This window comes from Procambarus clarkii, chromosome 29 (genome assembly GCF_040958095.1).
Source record: "Procambarus clarkii isolate CNS0578487 chromosome 29, FALCON_Pclarkii_2.0, whole genome shotgun sequence".
Classification (NCBI taxonomy): Eukaryota; Metazoa; Arthropoda; class Malacostraca; order Decapoda; family Cambaridae; genus Procambarus; species Procambarus clarkii.
The window spans coordinates 340538-361289 of record NC_091178.1 but is presented as its reverse complement, the minus strand read 5'-3'; the positions used below and the strand labels follow the sequence as shown (position 1 = coordinate 361289).

The 20752-nt window shown below is 39.1% G+C and overlaps 1 protein-coding gene across 7 annotated transcripts; it reads right to left on the bottom strand.

Moving 5' to 3' along the window:
- Positions 1 to 39: 39 nt before the first annotated feature.
- Positions 40 to 20015, bottom strand: LOC138369760 (uncharacterized). Of its 7 annotated transcripts, none has more exons than XR_011229929.1 (5): positions 19731 to 19906; positions 17825 to 17947; positions 15644 to 15766; positions 14685 to 14756; positions 40 to 815 (listed from the first exon to the last, which is right to left on the bottom strand). XR_011229929.1 is itself a non-coding variant. In XM_069333201.1 (4 exons), exon 4 carries the CDS (start codon positions 12869 to 12871, stop codon positions 11741 to 11743), a length of 1131 nt encoding a protein of 376 aa, XP_069189302.1. In that variant the 5' UTR covers positions 12872 to 14756; positions 15644 to 15766; positions 17825 to 17947; positions 19731 to 20015; the 3' UTR covers positions 8030 to 11740. The 7 variants fall into 7 exon arrangements, 2 of the variants coding, with proteins under 2 accessions (XP_069189302.1, XP_069189301.1); XR_011229928.1 differs by having other exon boundaries at positions 14735 to 14756; positions 15654 to 15766; positions 19731 to 19897; XR_011229927.1 differs by having other exon boundaries at positions 15654 to 15766; positions 19731 to 19896.
- Positions 20016 to 20752: the final 737 nt, after the last annotated feature.

Genomic DNA, 20752 nt, shown 5'->3' with positions numbered 1-20752 from the left:
TTCCTGGGAAGCCTCACTAGGACAAGGGCAAACACCTGCAAATTTGAATACATTTACTGGACAAAGCACATACACGATACATACACACATAATAATAATGAATCCTACACTCTATACTATTTCAGTCAGGTTGCACTCCAACACCATCAGAACTCTATCATCAGCTTATCAAGTGGTATCCTATCTCCTGATTCACCACCTAATATTACCAACCTCCTCAAGTAGGACAAGTCTTATAATACAATGTTGTACTATCAGCAAGAGAATATATATCTATAAACATGTACAAGGAAAATCAGCATATGAATGCAATAACATATATATTAGTATAAATGTTCCTTGATACACAACAATGATCAATCGATCACCCTATCAGTCCTAGAGCACATACATCTGTAGGTAATCCAGCCTACGACTGTAACTCTATACTTCAGTATAAACACTCCTCGGCACAAGAATGCAAACTACCACTCACCGTTCACTGCGTCTTGCACGCTAATGACAACCACTCTATCACCTTCCTACAAGTAAATCATTTAGACTTCCCTTCCACATCTGGAAGTTCATTACCCTGATCTCTTCAGGTTCTTCCGGGTTTACTACCAGGATCCTCTGCAGCTCCTCCAGGCTGCTACACCATGAAGTTTCTTCGAACAACTATGGTGCTTCACCACCTCTACAGAAGCACGTGACACTCCTCTTCACTGCTTCTCCTCACAGCTCGAGGTCCTCTCCTCCACTACCTTGGAGTCTCATAAACTACTCCCTCTGTGCTGGCTTCGAAGTTCTCAGCAACTTCTTCTCCAAAGACAAACCTGCAACCCATTGACACTCCAATAAAAATGTTTCCCCTTAAACACATAAACAAAAATAACCACACAATATGTTTGCCTCCCACATCTATCTGCTCTCTACCTACTGTGAGAGTGGACTGCCCCGTTTTGGGCTGGTCCATGCTCCACCTTGCCCGGCTGTCCTCACGCTGCAACCTATCCTCCGAATTGACAGTACGATTTAATACTAAGTGTAATAAGTACACTTTCTTACTGTCAAAACAGTGCATAATTGCACTTATGGGGCTGTTACCTTTACTCAACTCCCTCCTCCGATTTAATTTTCCTCGTTTTCTGTTAAGACACTCAGAATTTTAGGATGAAGTTTTCAATTTCATGTTGAATACACAAGTTTTAAATATCAGGAATGTCTTTTCCAGGTTTATTAAAAAATATAGATTTTATACAAAATTTTAAAATATCCTAAGTTACTTTACAATTTATTGATATATTTTAGTTTTGTTTTATTAGTTTTATAAAACTGTAATATCAATATAGCTATAGGTTAAGTACTAATTGTAATTAAGAAGCAATAAAATTATTATCTTCAAAAATTAAGACGGTTAGGCGAGGTTGTGGTTTTCTATTCAGTTTTTCAGGGGAAACTCAAATATTCACAATATATTTGACTACGATTTAATACTAAGTGAAAATAAGTACAATTCCTAACTGCTATGAATAGTACATAATTGCACTTATTTCTCTTCTTACATTTACCACCCCATTTTTGGAGGACGGGCTGCACTCTGGAAGGGTCCTCCGCTGTCAGGAGCTGGGCTCCCTCAGTCACCTGCCAGCGCTCAGAGGAGATGGACGTCGCTCCGTCCTCCAGGACGTTCCTCCCTCTCCACTCTCTTATTTTAGGCCTTCTGCCTTATCAAAACATGTCTAACTTATCAATAAACATTGCTATTGTCGCTGGGCACACGGCCAACTACAAGTAATCACTACAGACTAGCTTAAAATCGTGCTTACCACAGATTGTCCAGTCGAGGGCGCTCCTCCCTCTGATAGTGTCTGGTCAGGGCACTCCCACGGCCCACGATAATGTCTCTGGGCGGCTTAATAAACACTCCTCGCCGTCCAGGACTTGAGACCACAACGTTCCCAGCTTGATTACACAGCTGGAACGTCTGCACACTTCTCCTCTCTTGGAGATATATCACTAGGGGTCCTTTCTGACGGGAGCTCAAACAGAGCACAGCTTCCCCCTGCGATGTCTGGCACTCAAGTAAGGTCAAAGCCCTCCAGAAGCGAGCCTCACGCCTCCAGCAAATATCCACATCACCTAAACAGTCATTTATCTATTTTCTTATTCACTGCCCATAATCTCAAGTTGTTTATTAAATCCAACCAACTATTTTACCTCTGTGTTATCACCTCTATATTTCCTAGACCTTCTAGTCAGGTCAGGCTTGATAGAATAATTCTCAAAGGGGAGACTCGTTTTTCGGCTACCTGGGATCATAACACCATTGTGGTGAATGAAATTCCGTCAGACCTGCATGTAAATGGTCTCAGAGCGACTGCCTCATTCCTTCGAGAGAAAGGAATTAAATTGGCAGACCCAATAATCCAATCCGATCAATACCAATCCAATCATACCAACATTGGTATGCTTATAGGTGCAGATTACTACCACACGATATATCACGAGCTAAATTGTTTACTGGACCAGTATTGAGTCTTAAGAAGCCTACTCCTGTAGAACCAATCCAAGTAAATTTGGTGATGTGGCGTGACTAGGCCGAGACCAGTCACCCTTAACTCTCGGTCACATGACTGAGGATGGTCGTGATGCCCCGGTTCATAAATTATGGGATTTTGACACTTATAGGTATTCTTCCTGTACAACCAAGTCCAGATGACACTTGGGCTCATCAACAGTATCAATACTGGGTATTGATATCAATGGTCAATACTGGGTAAGGTTACCATGGAAAATTAACCACAAGACCTTACCCACTAATTATCATTTAGCTTATAACCAGATTAAAGCACAAATTGCTAAACTTCGGAAAAAAACTGACCAATTGAAACATACCTTGTAATCATAACACATCAACTTGCTAACAATTTTATTTGAGTTAGTGACTGAGGATAACAACAAGGAAAGTCACTACCTCCCACATCATGCTGTGTCAAACAATCTTTAACAACTCCCTTAAGAGACGTATTTAACTGCAGTGCCAGAGAAAACAAACAGGCTATCAGTCTCAATGACTGTCTGCAGACAGGTTCAAGTTAACCCAAAAATTGCACAATGTCTTGTTAAAATTTCAGGTAAATCAGTTTTGCCTTCACAGCAGACATAAGCAAAGCTTTCTTTCGGGTAGACCTACAGGAAGAAGACTAAAATTTTAATATGGGTTTCTATGGGTGGATGTTGTTGGAGAATATACCAGGATTATTGATGAATAGGAGAATTACATAATAACAAAAATGCAGTTACTAGAACAATGAATTTAAAATTAAATAATATTGTAATTGTTGATAAAATTCAAAACCAAAAACCCTTAGCTGCATGCAAGGTTCCTATGCTGGATTGTAAGTCCACTTCTCTGTGACCTTGATACTGGTAATGGACTGTAGCAGGTCGGGTCCTTAAGGCTGAGCTGGCTCATAAATTGCAGAACAAAATATACTTGCCGGTACACCCACACATTTAACATGTAATTTTCACATGGATATGATAAAACGGCTCTATGACTGCAAGCACTGGTAAGGTTCATGATCTAGGACCAGAACTAAATACATATTCTAGCCTAGTACTAGGAATATGTGCTGTTGCACACGAGGTATAATTACACAACATATATGTAAATTTGCATACAAAAATTATTATATGCAATAAAAGAAACTAACTTGATAAATTAAGGTAATGAATAAGGCAATTAAATATACGATTAAGTTATAGTAAAGAATTATATACACAAGATATGAGTATTCTGATTATATGAACATTCAGCAATATAGGTGGCTCATTCACTGAAAAGATTAAGTCAGAACTTACTAGATGATGAGGCGTTGCCTCGCTGTCTAACGACTCTCAATTTATATATGGATGTATTAATGTAATAAAGCATGGTAATTGGCCAGTCTATGCTCTAAAATAATTAATAACTTATCCTAAAATTGAGAACCGGAGCCTATCTGACAGTAGCCAGATGGGGTCTCTCTTGCTGAAACAAGGCTCTATATTTTAATGATGAATATGGCAGGCTGATGATGCTGATTTAGATGTCACAGCGTTGCTATAAGGATTTTAATTGCTTGCTCATATATGGAGTACACGTTGTTGCGTCTAACTTGGTAGATGAAGTGGTGGTGGGGCCTCACTAGCCGGTGGACCTCAACGCTCTTGATTTTGAATATATGTACTAGGAAATCCTCTCTAAATACGATTCAAAATCTCTCCCAATATTAAGAGAGCTATCACTGAAGATATCAATATCTGTGTGTAAATAACTTGCTGAAAAAAAAAGAGTCTCCGGCCCTACATACAAGTACACGCCTGGATGTAAAAACTAGACCACCAGGTACCCGATGCTTCTGCCCCACCGGCATTTGCTGGTCGTCCCCTCCACAGTGGAGTTGCTGGCAATGATTATTTTCATTATTTAGACTGATTATTGTGATAAAGTTATGTCATAAGATAATTACTTAGTGGATTTAAATATTATTAACAATACTTGATAGTACCTTTTGTTCTTTATTAAAGATTTTGAAATTACATCACTGGAAGCTATAACTTTGGTTCCAGCAATATTTTTTGATTATATGGAAGCTTCTAGATTCTTGTGATCACATCTACAATATTATATAGGCATTAACCCCAATAGTGTACTTGGCCAATGGTCATGCAGGATGGTGATGTAGATACAGTAGATATGACCAATAGATAATGAATCTGATATGATTCTGATATATAGATATGATATAGATATGACCAATAGATAATGAATCTGATATGATTCTGATATATAGATATGATATAGATATGGAGACAGTCTGTACTGTAGACACATTTTTTTTTTTGCAGGGATATTCCTGCGCGGGCCCTAAGCCTCTGGCTGGCCCACTAAGTGTTGCTTGTTTCTGTTTTACTTGGGCGGAGTATGAGTATTTATGACTCGTATGGTCGCTTAAGTAAGATTTTGCCATATGTGTTTAGCAACTTCTTCTGCTCTGTTGAATCTAAGTTGAAATCTTAATGGGTTTGTAACTGTGACTGTGCAACCCGTTCTCGCACTTTCTTATAGTCAATTGTAACAAACTAGGCTGTTGTAAGAATTATCCAGAGTGGTTTATCGACAAAAGAGAATGGGAAGCTGAGCCGCATGGTGACCTGACCCCCAGGGGGATTCGCGGTGGAAATAACCGACGCGTTGTTCATAACTGCGTATAATGAACCATCCTATAGTATTCAGTAAATTAGAGAAAATTAGCCTTTATTCATTTTGCATTAAAATTGTATTGTATAATAGTACTGGATACAATATCAAGAGTATTCTAATTATTGAGTTTAAGTCACCATCAGTGACGTCACGAATCAGATCTAACTTTTGAGGCGGAGTGACCGGCGGTCATAGGTCATCAGGGGTTGACAGGTCTAATATTTCTCAAAGTTTTAATAACCATCTTTGTGATCGGGAACAGCTCTGCCGTTAGAGGCTTGTGTAATTTAATTCAGTAAAATAATTCAACCAGTCTGGATCAATTAAGTACAACAGAGGTTAATTGTTATAACTTAAACCTGGCTAGTAACTTGGTAGAACTTTGACTGACTAGGCGGAAGGATACAAGGTTCTAGTCTGGGCTAGGCCAGACGAGGACAAATCAGTGTGGTCACGGAAGCAGCTAGGAGAGGTCAAACATCTTACCTCTCCCCAAGAACAGGCCCAACACCTAGAACTGTGGTCGCCCAAGGTATAGTTGCTATTGTTAAGTATAGAAATAGTCTCATTTGCCACTCAGGTCAAGTAGGGAGTGTTAAATTGATAGGGAGTGAACATATTTAGATTTTGTTTTAGTTTTCGTTTAATAAATTAAATTTGTTATTAATTTGCATTTTATTGTTTCCATGTGTTTTATGTGTATACTTGTCCTGGTCACGTGGTCCACACGAGGCAGAGTTGCATTGGGCGCCGATTCTAACATCGAATCGGAATTATCATTACCGTGTAATTTATTCCACACTCAAGGTCATCGTTTATAGTGGGGATCAAGCCCCTAGGTTGATTAATTAGCGTGATCGATCCAGACCTCGATCATTGCTCTTGTATTACTGGTCTGGTGGTGGCAGCAGAGGTGACTCTAGGGTTTTGTTCAGAGCTTAGGTCACGTCATACTGGGTGTAGAATCCTAAGTCGGTCAATCGTCTTAGGACCACGTGGCGTGGAGTTGGCTTTGTTAAAAGTTTTGGAGTCCCTTGGTTTAGAAATAAAAGTAAGAATACGGGTAGAGGGAGTAGAAAGAAGGAAGTAAAGAGAGATTATCGACAAAAGAGAATGGGAAGCTGAGCCGCATGGTGACCTGACCCCCAGGGGGATTCGCGGTGGAAATAACCGACGCGTTGTTCATAACTGCGTATAATGAACCATCCTATAGTATTCAGTAAATTAGAGAAAATTAGCCTTTATTCATTTTGCATTAAAATTGTATTGTATAATAGTACTGGATACAATATCAAGAGTATTCTAATTATTGAGTTTAAGTCACCATCAGTGACGTCACGAATCAGATCTAACTTTTGAGGCGGAGTGACCGGCGGTCATAGGTCATCAGGGGTTGACAGGTCTAATATTTCTCAAAGTTTTAATAACCATCTTTGTGATCGGGAACAGCTCTGCCGTTAGAGGCTTGTGTAATTTAATTCAGTAAAATAATTCAACCAGTCTGGATCAATTAAGTACAACAGAGGTTAATTGTTATAACTTAAACCTGGCTAGTAACTTGGTAGAACTTTGACTGACTAGGCGGAAGGATACAAGGTTCTAGTCTGGGCTAGGCCAGACGAGGACAAATCAGTGTGGTCACGGAAGCAGCTAGGAGAGGTCAAACATCTTACCTCTCCCCAAGAACAGGCCCAACACCTAGAACTGTGGTCGCCCAAGGTATAGTTGCTATTGTTAAGTATAGAAATAGTCTCATTTGCCACTCAGGTCAAGTAGGGAGTGTTAAATTGATAGGGAGTGAACATATTTAGATTTTGTTTTAGTTTTCGTTTAATAAATTAAATTTGTTATTAATTTGCATTTTATTGTTTCCATGTGTTTTATGTGTATACTTGTCCTGGTCACGTGGTCCACACGAGGCAGAGTTGCATTGGGCGCCGATTCTAACATCGAATCGGAATTATCATTACCGTGTAATTTATTCCACACTCAAGGTCATCGTTTATAGTGGGGATCAAGCCCCTAGGTTGATTAATTAGCGTGATCGATCCAGACCTCGATCATTGCTCTTGTATTACTGGTCTGGTGGTGGCAGCAGAGGTGACTCTAGGGTTTTGTTCAGAGCTTAGGTCACGTCATACTGGGTGTAGAATCCTAAGTCGGTCAATCGTCTTAGGACCACGTGGCGTGGAGTTGGCTTTGTTAAAAGTTTTGGAGTCCCTTGGTTTAGAAATAAAAGTAAGAATACGGGTAGAGGGAGTAGAAAGAAGGAAGTAAAGAGAGAGGAACCCTAACCCGTGTTACACAATATTGACTTATTAAATACGTTCATATGTGACATACTAATTTATTGTGAATAATTTAGTTTACCTTGAAAAGCTTCATAGAAAACACCGACCTTACCTAACCTTAGTATGTTAAGATAAGCATCTTATTGCTTCGTAATTACAATTATTACTTAACCTATACCTATAATAGGTTAAATAATAATTATAATTATGAAGCAAGTTTTAATAATTTTGTTTACCTTGAAAAGTTTCATAGAAAACACCGACCTTACCTAACCTTCTTAGTATGTTAAGATAAGCATCTTATTGCTTCGTAATTACAATTATTACTTAACCTATACCTATAATAGGTATAGGTTAAGTAATATACAATTATTACTTAACCTGTACCTATAATAGGTATAGGTTAAGTAATATACAATTATTACTTAACCTATACCTATAATAGGTTAAGTAATAATTATAATTACGAAGCAATAAGATGCTTATCATAACATACTAAGAAGGTTAGGTAAGGTCGGTGTTTTCTATGAACCTTTTCAAGGTAAACTAAAATATTCACAATAAATTAGTATGTCACATATGCACTTATTCAATAAGTCAATATTGACTTAAAAAAAGTGCGAGAACGGGTTGGATTGTGTTAGATAATATTCCAGTGGTCTGTCGGGCATTTCTCCACAGTGTTGACATTTCCTCTCATCTTCCGGAACCTGTAAGCCTATTTCCCATGCACATGGGTATCCAAGCCTGATGCGATATAAGTGTACTTCTGTTGCTCTACTGTTCCCTTTCATAAAACTAAATGGTTCGTAGTTGGTGAATTCTTGTACCAACCCACAGATCCTGATGTTGCAACTGCTGTGTTGTGGTCACTGTACATCTTTTGCATTGCTCTGTTTCTAATTACTTTCTTAATCTGTGATAGACTCTGTGGTATGTAAATGTCTACATTTCTTCTCTTAGTTGCAAGCTTTGCAGCTTCGTCTGCAATGTCATTTCCTATTATTCCCACATGACTTGGCACCCAGTTGATAAGTACCCGTCGGACTTGTCGTTTGAGTGTTTGCATTAATGATATGACATTTGTGATCAGATGTATGTTATCACATATGTGTTCTTGTTGCAATGTTTCAATAGCAGTTCTCGAATCTGTATGTATGATAACATGTTGTCGGTGTTCAGCAAGAGCATGTTCCAAAGCCTTTTGAATGGCTAGCATCTCTGTTTGAAAAGTCGAACACCCATTTGAGAGCCTGCAACTATTTACAAAGTTTCCTGCTTTAACTGCAGCTCCGGTTTCTTGTCCCTGCTGGTCTACTGATTCATTTGTGAAGTGAAGCTGTCGGATGCCAAGTTTGCTCCTATATGCATCTGTGCAATGTTACGTAGCAGATGAGGATTTGTCTGGTTCTTTTTTCCTTCAATAACCATAATCTTAAAGTCTGCTGGAGGAGATTCCCAAGCGGCTTGCATAACAAAGTCTGCATGTACTTCGTCGACACCCTTCTCAGTGACTGTGTTTGTTATATCGAATGTATTGATGGTGTTTATCGCACAATGGGTCCACCTGTTGCTATTGGAGGCTCTTCTGTCCAGAGTTAGTGCTCCAGTGATTATATCTTTAAGTGAACTGATTCTAGGTCTAGTCAATATCTTGGTCAGCATGCATGCAGCAATCCCTTTTACCCTTATTTAAATCGACGTTAGCTTGGTTTGTAGTCTTAGGTTCAGTATTTTAGTCCATCTGGGAGCTCCTGTTATGATTTGCAATGCATCGTTTTGAATAACCTCAACGTTTGCCCACTGACCAGGAGAAATAGTGAGTAAGGCAGGCGCTGCATAATCAACTAGGGAACGAACGGCGTGTATGTAAAACATTCTTAACACTTTGTGTCCCGCTCCTAGACGGGGCCCTGTGATTGCCCTCATTATATTTAGTCGTGATTTTGCTTTCTCCTTCAGATATTGAATTTGCTTGTTGAATGTCATTTTAAAATCTATCCACACTCCGAGATATTGTTATTGTATAACCGACTGAAGGTTAATGTCTTGAATTCGTAGGTGCCTGTCTGGAGTGTTGCTGCCTAGTCTCATTGCCTTAGACTTATGTGCAGATATTTTTAGCCCTAAAACGCTGCATTCAGATGTTACTTTATCTAATGCACCTTGTGCTTTATTTAGAAGTGAAGGACCTGTAATGACTAATGCTATACCATCAGCATAGCTTAGCAATTTAACCCCTTCTGTAAATGTCATGGTAACAAGGTTTTCCATAAGGATGTTAAAGAGACTAGGACTGAGGACTCCTCCTTGTGGAGTCCTATTCTCATGCAAGTGGTAGTCTGACACATGTCCTTGCAACTTTACTCTGGCATACCTGTGACGTAGGTAATCTTGACTCCTTGCTAGCATATTTCCCTTTACACCTTTTTTAACTAAGGTGTGTAAAATTGCTTGCGGGCTTGCAAGTTCGAATGTTGTTTCTAGCTCAAGGAAGATCACTATAGCTGGACCTGAGTTAACTGTTCCTAGTAATGTTGCTATAGTTGGCAGTACCTACTCCTCTAGCAACACAAAACATTTTCACTAGAAGCCAACATTTTTGGCTTCTAGTGAAGCCAAAAATGTGTTTATGCAGGTCTCCAGTCTTCTACAGTAGCCTATTTAAGACCATCCGCACTGCAGTTTTACTAATGCACGATGTTAATGAAATGGGTCTGTAATTGCCAGGTTCTTTCGGCTTAGGAATGGGTATGATGTCTGCTTTCTTCCAAGAGGTCGGTAGTTTGCCTTGCTGCCAAGATGCATTGATAACGTCCAATATTCCTTGTTCTCCAGCAGGACCTGCATGTGCGATCATTGAGTATGTAATGTTATCAGCACCTGGTGCAGTGTCCTTACCATCTTTTTTGGCTCTGACTAGTTCTTGTTTGGTGAAGGGACAGTCACATTCGTCATTTATAGCTATGCTCTCATGAATGACTGTCAACCTCTCTTGTTTTAATTGTTCTTGCTGCCTTCCGACCACTGCAGGAAGCTGATATGAAGCTGTTCTTTCTGCAAATTGGAGAGCAAGTCTCTCAGCCTCCTGCAATGGTTGAATACATGCCTGTGGTCGGGCTGGTCGACCTGATATAGTTTTAATCCGATCCCATATCTTGCCAAGACTACTATGTTCATCTTGCCTCCTTTACCTCTCTAGAAACTCGTCTTGCTTCAGATATCACCGCTCTTAGCAGAGTTCTTCCTTCTGGTGTGGGGTTTCTCTTTAGATGTTTTCTGAAGATGTTGACTCTGTGGTTCTGTTCTTTAACTTCATTACTATAGAACCAATAGTTCTTTCGTTTTTTGTTTCCTGTGATAATGATTGGAATAGCTTTGTTTGCAGCAGCTGCAATGGCTTCCTGCAGATTGGTCTCGTGTATGTTCAAATCCTCAGGTGGCGTGTATATTGCATACCATTTTTCAAGTTCTTCTTGGTATATATTCCAATTGGCCTTTCTTAAATTCCACCGAGGCTGCGCAGGTGGTGTAGGAGGTCGTTCTATGTTTAGTGTTATGACAGTAGCATAGTGGTCACTGGTGATTACCAGATCTACTTCCCACTTCGCCTGATGCTTGAGTGCTGTTGAGATTAATGTAAGATCAAGGGAACCTCCAAGAATGTGAGTGGGTTCCAAGTGTTGAGAAGTGTAATTTCAGGTACTTCTCGCAGAGCTGCAGCTAAATGGCGCCCATCTGCATTGGCTGGCCCAGTCGCACCTAACTCTTGATGATGAGCATTAAAATCTCCAGCAATAATTACATTTTCCTGCGTGGCTAAGGCAAGAACTGCCTCTGCTTCTAGGTTACGTCTAGGGGGCTTGTAAACGTTGTATATGAGGAGCTTAATATTAGCCATATTCACTGTTACTGCTAATACCTCTACTCCATCCCCACATGAAACTGGATCTGTTTTCCTTGCTGGATATAGTGTTCCTGACTAGGGTCATTAACCCTCTTTGTCTCCCCTGCTCATACGGTATAACATAGTGCTGATATCCAGCTAATCTGAAGGTTTTCGTGGCTGGGAAAAAGAGTTTCTTATAAAATAAATTTATATCTGATTTCGTATTGATAGCAGCTTGCAGAAGGGTGTGGTTTTTATTTCCAAGACCTTGTATGTTCCACTGCAGTATTCGTAATGGCCAGACGACCGTTTACGTTGGTGTTGCCTGTTCTAGTAGAACTCCTCTTCGGGATCGACCTCTATATTCTCCGCCTCGCAAGTCGTGTCGCTGCAAATCGGACTGCACTGATTGCTCGTGGTCATCCCCGGCATTGTCAGAATCTGTGCATAACTGTGGTCCATCACTTTGTTGTTGGTATTGCTGCATGTCGGACTGCATTGATTGCTCGTGGCCGTTTCTTGTGTTGTTGGAACCTGTGCATCTCTGCTGTTCAATACGTCTTTGTTGGTGTTGTTGCATATCAGACTGCATTGGCTGTTGTTGTCTGTCTCTTGTGTTGTAAAATTCTGTTGATCTTGTCGATTAGTCGGGTAGTTGTTGACTACCCGACTGTTGTTGGTAGTCTGTATATCCATGTTGCGATGTTTGTCCTCTTGTGCTCCGTCTTGTCTCAGACTGTCTATTTCTTGTGTAACTGTGGTCTGCTGCACGATCTTGTCCATTATCACACAAGTGATTTCTTGAGTCTGTCGCTGTGAGGCGTTCTGCGTCATATGTAGGCAATTGATAATGGTCTCTGCCCTGATCTTCACGATGTTTTTCAGCTGGACCTCGGTGGTAAAACTGTATATCTGTTGTGTTGATTCCGAAAGTATTGTTTTTTGCTCTTTTGCATTTGCTGTATTTCTGCAGCACTTTTGTGTGTTTTCTGATTTGAAATTAATAGATTCGGGAAATTTTGCTCTGTGATAGTGAGTGTCTGTTGTGGCTGTGCACGAGTGTTCCAGACGTTGGTGTTGGTGTATGTGGTGCTGGTGTGTGTGTTTATCCTGGCCTGAGCTGTCTGCATATTTTCTTTCCGTGCAGAGCAGGTTGTGCTCCAGGCATGATGTTTGCCTCCACAATTTGGACATTTGGCTGTTGTGGTCTGGTTTGTCTTGTGCTTGGCTATACAGTCTTTGGTTGGATGTCTCAGGCTGTACACTCCGCATCTCTCCTGTCCGGTGCAGTGTGATTGATGGTAGCCGTATTTCTGACACCTGAAGCAGCGCAGGGGTTCTGGGACGTATGGTCTCTGTCGGTATGTTCCCCAATTTCCAAGATTGAATGTTTCTGGCACATGTCCCATGACGGTCACCAGAACCTGACGTGTCGCTGCCTTGTCTACTTTTGTGCGGCATCGTTCCGCATTCAGGATTTGCTTGTGTACTAGTACTGGATCCAGGGGGAAGTCGATAGGGTATCCCAAAAGCAATATTGGTTGTATTTCCTCTATGTTATTTGTCTTATACACTTATGGCCCGGCATTTTTATAATTAAAAAATACTGTTAGAATAACTATCAGACTATAAATGTTCGACTTAATATAAATACAACTAGTAAGCACATGGGAATTTTGTATTTATATTCTGTGAGTGGTGGTGCCTCATTTTGTATGTCTAATTTTCTTTAACAGTTGCAATCCAATAACTAGATTAGAATATATCATTAGCAAATAAACTCCTAAAAGGTTGCAAATAGACATTTGGCCCTTTAAATAAATGACACTGATGTGCGTCTTTTTCTAAAATATTTTAGTAAATATGCATAGGATTGTTGAACATCCTGTTCAGAACATTAGTCAGCAATATAATTCATGGTAATTATTACATGAACATTAATTTCTTATTAAGAGGTGCATAAAAAATGGGGCAAATGAATAGGGATGAAAACAAGTTACATTTCTTGTGAATAAAAATGCACAAAATTCTTAGGCAAGTAGGGTTATTGCTTGCGTTTATGACCATTATGTTAGAAACACTTGTGGCCTGGTTGATACCTGGTTGATGGGGTTCTGGGAGTAGTTGTTCTCCCCAAGCCCGGCCTCAGGCTTGTGAGAGTTTGGTCCACTAGGCTGTTGCTTGGAGCGGCCCGCAGGCCCACATACCCACCACAGCCCAGTTGGTCCGGCACTCCTTCAAGAGGAAACTAGATTTATTCCTCCAAGATGTCCACGGTTGTTCCGGCAATATTTCTTATGCTTGATGGGAGGACGTTGAACAACCGCGGACCTCTGATGTTTATACAGTGTTCTCCGATTGTTCCTATGGCACCTCTGCTCTTCACTGGTTCTATTCTGCATTTTCTTCCATGCCTGTTAGTTACTTTGTCAAGCTTTCAGCTTAGAGAATTCTCAAATATATGAATTACTGTAGTTAAACAATGTTGACTTATACTGTACGTGGAAAGAACAAAACTGTTCTAAGAAGAAATTAATGTTTATGTAATAATTATCATTAATTATATTGCTGACTAATGTTCCTGAACAGGATATTCAACAATCCTATGCATATTTACTCAAGTATTTTAGAAAAGATACACATCAATGTCACCTTGTTCAAGGCCAAATGTCTATTTGCAACCTTTTAGGGGTTCATTTCCTAATGATACGTTCTAATCTAGTTACTGGATTGCATAGTACCTCTGCTGCCTCGTATTTCTTTACCACTTAATTATTCTTATCCCTTGACAAAGATCACTCAAGAGTGGTTGCCTATGGAGCTCCCTTAATCTCCAGTAGTTTCGAGTACAAGCTTTAGCCACTACGTAATTTTCAACTTGCCATCTTGCTTCTACAAAAGAAGGGTTCTCAGGGTTCTACAAAACCTTGTGAACCCTGAGAGCTGGCTAGCTCTCAGTGATTCACCATTTTTCACTGTACTCTGCCATCTCTTATTGAGATTGCTATTTATGTTGGGGGCCATGATTGGTCGGGAACCAATACTGTAAATCAGTGGTTCCGAACCTTTTGAAGAATGGCACTATTTTCCAATTCTCGAAATACCCCCTCGTTAAGAGGGTCTCGACTTACCAGTTAGGAATTGGGGCTTAAGATCATATGTGCATAACAAAGAATTGTTGGACATTTGTCAAGATATATGTATTTGTTAAAATTGCTTATTTAGTAATGGTACATGGGAAAAAAAAAATAAAACATTCATCCTCCAGAAATACCTTGCAATCACTTGTGTAGTTTTAATTCTGGCCAGAAGACGGGGGCTTACCTGCTGCTGCTTTAAATGACTTCTGGAAAAGATAAAAAAAAATGCTCATATATTTTGAAATATTTGTATGAAATTATTGTTTAAAAATTATAAATCAGAAGAGTTTTTATCAACACATTTTTTCAGTGTGTGTAACAACATAAAACATCATGGAACAATTTTTTTTTTTTTTTTTTTTTTTAAATTACTGCATGGCTCATTGCCACAATACCACAGAAGGCTACCTTGCTCAAGGTACCAAAACTGGCCAACTTTACAACTCATCACAGCTAAACTAAACAACTCATCACAGCTAAACTAAAACACAAATTTACAATATCTATAATTTGATTTTTTTTTTTAGTGTGTACACAGGCATAGAGGTGCCTTACATAATGGCTGCTACAGTTAAGGATTATGTACAACCATCCTTTCTCAGGTGGCACTTTAAAAAAAAAATTCGCAGATTATATTATTTAACTTTTATAGTCAAAAGTAGGTAATAACTTTTACAACTCTTACCAATGTCCAAGAAGTTTTGAAAACTTTCCGTTGACTGATTGGTATTTTCTTCTGAAAGATATTTGATTTGTAACAAATTTGTTTCCCTTTCCTTCTATTTAGTGTCAATTGCACATTTCAAATATATTACTGTGGAAGTTTAGAAGTTTGTGGGGGGGGGTGTCTATCAAGATGGTCTTAAATGATTCAATATTTATCTGAATATCCAATCTTATAAATTATATTTACACAACATTCATAACTATGGGCTAATTGTTACAATATATGTTTGAGCAGAAAACAAAATCACTAATAAAAGGTGTTAAAATTTAGTTTCTAATACAAATATTAACTTTATTGCTCTTTTTTTTTCTAATAGAGTAATGTCTATTAGGAACTTGTCTATGTAAACAATTTTATTAACAATACCTTGACCTACCCAAAATACAAGAATGTTTTCATCCTGGGCATCATGTGACACCTCTAGTTGTGTTTTCATTCTGGCCAGAAGATTGTTCTTGGCCAGGCAAAATCTTGTTCAAAATCACCATTCTGGAAAAGGACAGTGATTAGGGGTTTGGAAACATCTGCATAAAAATAATTAATTCTTTAAACTATCAGATAAATTTTTATCAACACTTTTTTTCAGTGTGTGTAACAACATGACACATCATGAATCACCCTATAGCTCTCAGAAACACTAAACAGGAAATTTTAGTCTATACCAGAAGCATACCTAGAGAGGGTTTTGGGAATTCTACTTCCCGAGCCCAGCCTGAGGAGAGGCTTGATATATCTGACAAAGGTTAAAATCTATCCCTTGGTCACTTTCTTCAAAGAGTACAACCATTCTAAATATGTTTAGAAATAATTTCAGAACCATTGTATAAACTGAAAGAGATAAACTACAAAATGACACCATAATTGAGTATAGATGCAATACTTGCAACAAAATAAAATAATGATGGCCAAAGTTTCAGCCACCAAGAAATCCAGCCACCTTTGTTCAAGTTAACAGCCAGATACATGTGCATGACTATTTTAAAAAGGAGTTTCACTAGTATAAAAAAATTGAGAAAATCACTAGAGAAGAGTGGGGATTGAACCAGTATCTTCATGAATACCAGACGTGTGCCATATCCGAGCCACAACATGCTACAAAAGCTATTCAACCCAGAACACTGTTCTCTAAGGAATCTGTTAGCCCCTGGGGTATGGCATATCTGGTGTTCACCAAAATGCTGGTTCAATCCCACTCTGCTCTAAGGATTGTTTCATTAATATAACACTATATTAATTTCCTTGTGTATAAACAAATATACTGTTATAAAGGTGTCATATTTTAGATTAATTACTGCACAACATGACTAATAATGGCCAAGGACAGGCTCCTAGTCATCTTGTATGACCAGTAACATTGTGGCAACCAATGAGCAAGATTTAATATTAATCGACACTAGCTCTTATGGTTGCATTGTGCCAGTTATGGGCCACATCGGTTGTTAGTCGTTAATTTATTGTCATGTGTTAACTCCTCAGTACTACAACAAAGATCCTACATCTGATTTAGAAAGTCAATTTTGGAAACCAAACCAAAAAATAGCATAACAAATTTGAAAAATTAGGCTTAGCCAATATAAAGTTTCTTTCTAAGCTTTATTATTTGAAAACTCCAAGAAAGATTCCAATGTACTAAGAGCATATTAAAAGTCAGGAGTGACAATCCTGCAGTCTTTCAAATATCCCTCCAAGAATACACATTATGCTTAGGAAGCCACATTAGAAATTCTATCTAGCTCAGAAATGATCAGAGATCAATTCCATAAAAATTCTCAAACCTTTGCTTGGGCAGTTCTGAGTTTCAAAACAACTGGATTAACAAGGAAGAAAATGTTCAGTGTTCTAAGACAGGACATTAGAGCAGCTGAATGGCATGAATTTTACCTCTTCAATGATACAAATTGCTGAATATATTACAGTATTTAATAAAAAAAAAGATGCAATTCACAAATCTCATCAACAATTTAACAAATTCTTTTCTATACACTATCTTTTCCAACAAATTACTAGTTACTAAATTGTCTCAAGACAATTATTAATACAGGGTATAGATTTAGAAATGTTACTTAAAAAAAAATTAAAACATAACAGATCATGGCATACTTTTTTTTTATCAAAATTACAAAACATGAGAAACAATCAGCTTCCTACTGTAATACCATGATTAAAGTTTAACCTTCTAGTTGTCCAACCTGTATGTTTATAGTCACCAGTTCCTGAAAGATCAGTCACTACTAAACAATCCCACAAGTCAAACTTTTTAATGTGTGTACTTTTCAGTTGAGGAGTAAGCTACATTCTGCCCACCTACTTTACCTTTGTTGTTAACAATCAGGGCTGCATTAACACACTTCCTGCTCACCTACATATGTGTAAAAACTAAAGTTTTTAAAGCATAAGTCACAACACAAGTCAAGCCTGGCCTTGGGGAGTAGAACAACTCTCAGAACCTTATCAAGCAGGTATCATATCCTATGCCTTTATTTTTTATTCTGAAATGTCTGATCAACAGTAACGTGAAATTGTGTAACTTTTAATGCTTTGACTTACCCATAAAACACTATGTAGAACTTATTCATCATGGACAAACAAGAGGTGACACCACCAGTTGTGTTTTTATTTTTGTTAGAAGATAGCTCTTGCCCAGGCATACGCTCGTTCAAAACGACCATCCTGGAAAATGAAGTGTGCTGAGGGGTTTGGAAACATCAACACAAGATTAAATAATTCTTAAAACTGTCAGATAACTTTTTGTCAACACTATTTTTCAGTGTGTGTAACAACATGATACATCATAAAATAGCCCTATAACCTTCTGCATTTCTACCAAGTTTATAAACCACATACACAGGACTAATACATAAAAACCAACTAACAACTCTTTGATTGATCCAAGTAGGGAAGAAGATTCATCTATTTGGCAAACATTTCCTCTTGTCAAGGACTAAGAGCTGTACAATAGGAGCTGCCAAATATGGGCCAATAGGCCTTTTGCAGTTTTCCCCGAGTCTCATGTTCTTGAAATTGAAATTGAAATGTTCTTAAAACTTGTTCTACTGGGGATTGGTTGTTTCTGACACGAGACAATTAGACGAAGCTCGTTTTGTTTGTTAAAAGCGTAAATATTGTTATGCTAGGCTGTATTAGCTTAGGTTAGGATGTATTGGACTCAGCTGGGTAGGTTACATTGGGTTGAGCTAGGTTAGGTTAAGCAAGTTCCCATAACTGTTAACTCCTGGGTACCCATTTACAGATAGATGAACAGCGGCATCAGGCAAAAGGAAACGTGTCCAACCGTCTTTCCCACTCGGGGATCAAACCCGAGAACCTCCACCGAGTCGATGAAAACCATTGTAACTAGTTCACGAGTGTAAATTGCTCCGTTTAATACTAGATTAGGATCCTGTACACGAACACAAAGTATACTAACGATGGATGTGGCATAAATTATAGTAAACCAAATCTAAAGATTCAAAATCACTGAAAACCTATGTAAACCAGTGACAGAGCCCTTTAAAATCCTTTTTTGCTGCCATTTAAAGTCATTTCAAAATTACCCAGTTACCAAAAGCCCCTTTAACTTCTGTAAGAACACACATTTGTTTGCTATAATCTTGATGCTGAATGAAGACCCTGAAAATACAGTTTTATTCTAAAATTGGCTCAATTTATGACGAGACTAAAATAGGTTTTGGGCGAGAGGGAATTATCAGGGAAAAGCGTTAAATCATTGCACCTATATAGCACTTATAAGGGGGTCAGGATACGGATTTGGGATGCGACAGGGGAAATTTTTTTTAAATTTTGCCCCGAGGGGCGAGTTTATTGGGCATCGCCACTCATCTTGTCGGGGGAAGAAATCGTGCTAAACCCACTTGGACGGTCGGGGGATTGAACGCCGACCTGCAAGAAGCAAGACCGTCGCCCATAACGTATCGTCCGCCATCATCGCCATCACTCAACACCAATTTTGGCCTAATTTAGTTATAAAATGAGCTTATATCTGTTATATAGTCATTTATCCCTAAGTTCCATATTCAGCACCAACATTATAGTAAGCAAATATACTACATTTCTTCACCTAATGTAATTTAAGGAGGCTTTGGGTATGAGTGTTAATGACTTTGCAAGAATATAAGACCACCAATAATTTATTAAAACAATGGTGCTATACCCTCAATCTCTCTATACATTGGTATGTACGCTCACAACCCCAATGTATCTTATTGTATGTATATAAATAAATAAATAAATAAATAACTTGCATAGGGAACAAGACCTGCTGGAACAATGGCAGTCCGTCCCAGCCGGTTGTACCAGTGATGGGCACTGGTCAATATAACAGCTGCCATACGCTATACTGTAATGCACAAGTAACTAAGCTCCAACCCGCTGGGAAGACGGGACACCATGAGCGTAGCTCTCATCCTATAACTACACTCGGGTAATTACTTACTTGAGATCGTCTCCTAACACCAGCAGGGAACAACTTAAGTCTTGCTCGACGCGATGCTCATGCCACCAGGCCCAGTGTTACCCGCTGTGTGGTGCTGCCACCTGGCGACCGTCCTGCTGGTTGGTGATGACTGGAGATGCTGCTGCTGCCACCTGGCGACTGGTGGAGATGCTGGTGCTGCCACCTGGCAATCGTCCTGGTGACTGGAGGTGCTAGTGCTGCCACCTGGATATTGTCCTGGTGACGTGACTTAATTCATGTAACCTTTCCTCGTCACTCATACCAATAAGTTCTGGCACTAGTCTGTTGGCATACCTTTCAATCTTCTCCAACTTCGTACTGTGCTTCACAAGGTATGGACTCCATACTACAGCTGCATATTTCAGGATTGGTCTGATATATATAATATACAAGGTTCTAAATGATTTCTTACACAAACATCTAAAGGCAGTTCTAATGTTAGCCAGTCTTGCATATGCCACTGATGTAGCTTCAACAGCTGAATAGCTGATGTAGTTCGGTGTGATAGCAGTCCCTACATCCTTCTTTCTATCCGTTTCATGGAGGATTTCATATCTCATATGGTATCTTGTGTCTGGCCTGCTCCCATCACCTAGCTTCATTACTTTACATTTACTCGAGTTAAACTCTGTTAGCCATTTGTTAGACAATACTTTGTCAAGGTCATCTTTTAGCCTCTTGCTGCCTTTCTCTGTGTTAATCCTTCTCATACTTTTTGCATCATCAGCAAACATTGAGAAGAGTGAGTGTATTCCCACTGGAAGATTGTTTACATATATGAGAAGTAGAATAGGTCCAAGACCTAAACCCTGCTGGACTCCTCTAATGACATCTCACCACTCCAAAATATCACCCTCAAAGTGATTCGCTGTCTTCTGTTCCACTTCTCTCTGGGGTTGCCATACTACCAATGGAGGGTTCCCCACTCCCATCTGAAGCTACTGGAGTTACTGTGCTGAGACCTGTGGGTTGCCCATTCCCTCTCGTGTCTCTCCCTTGCT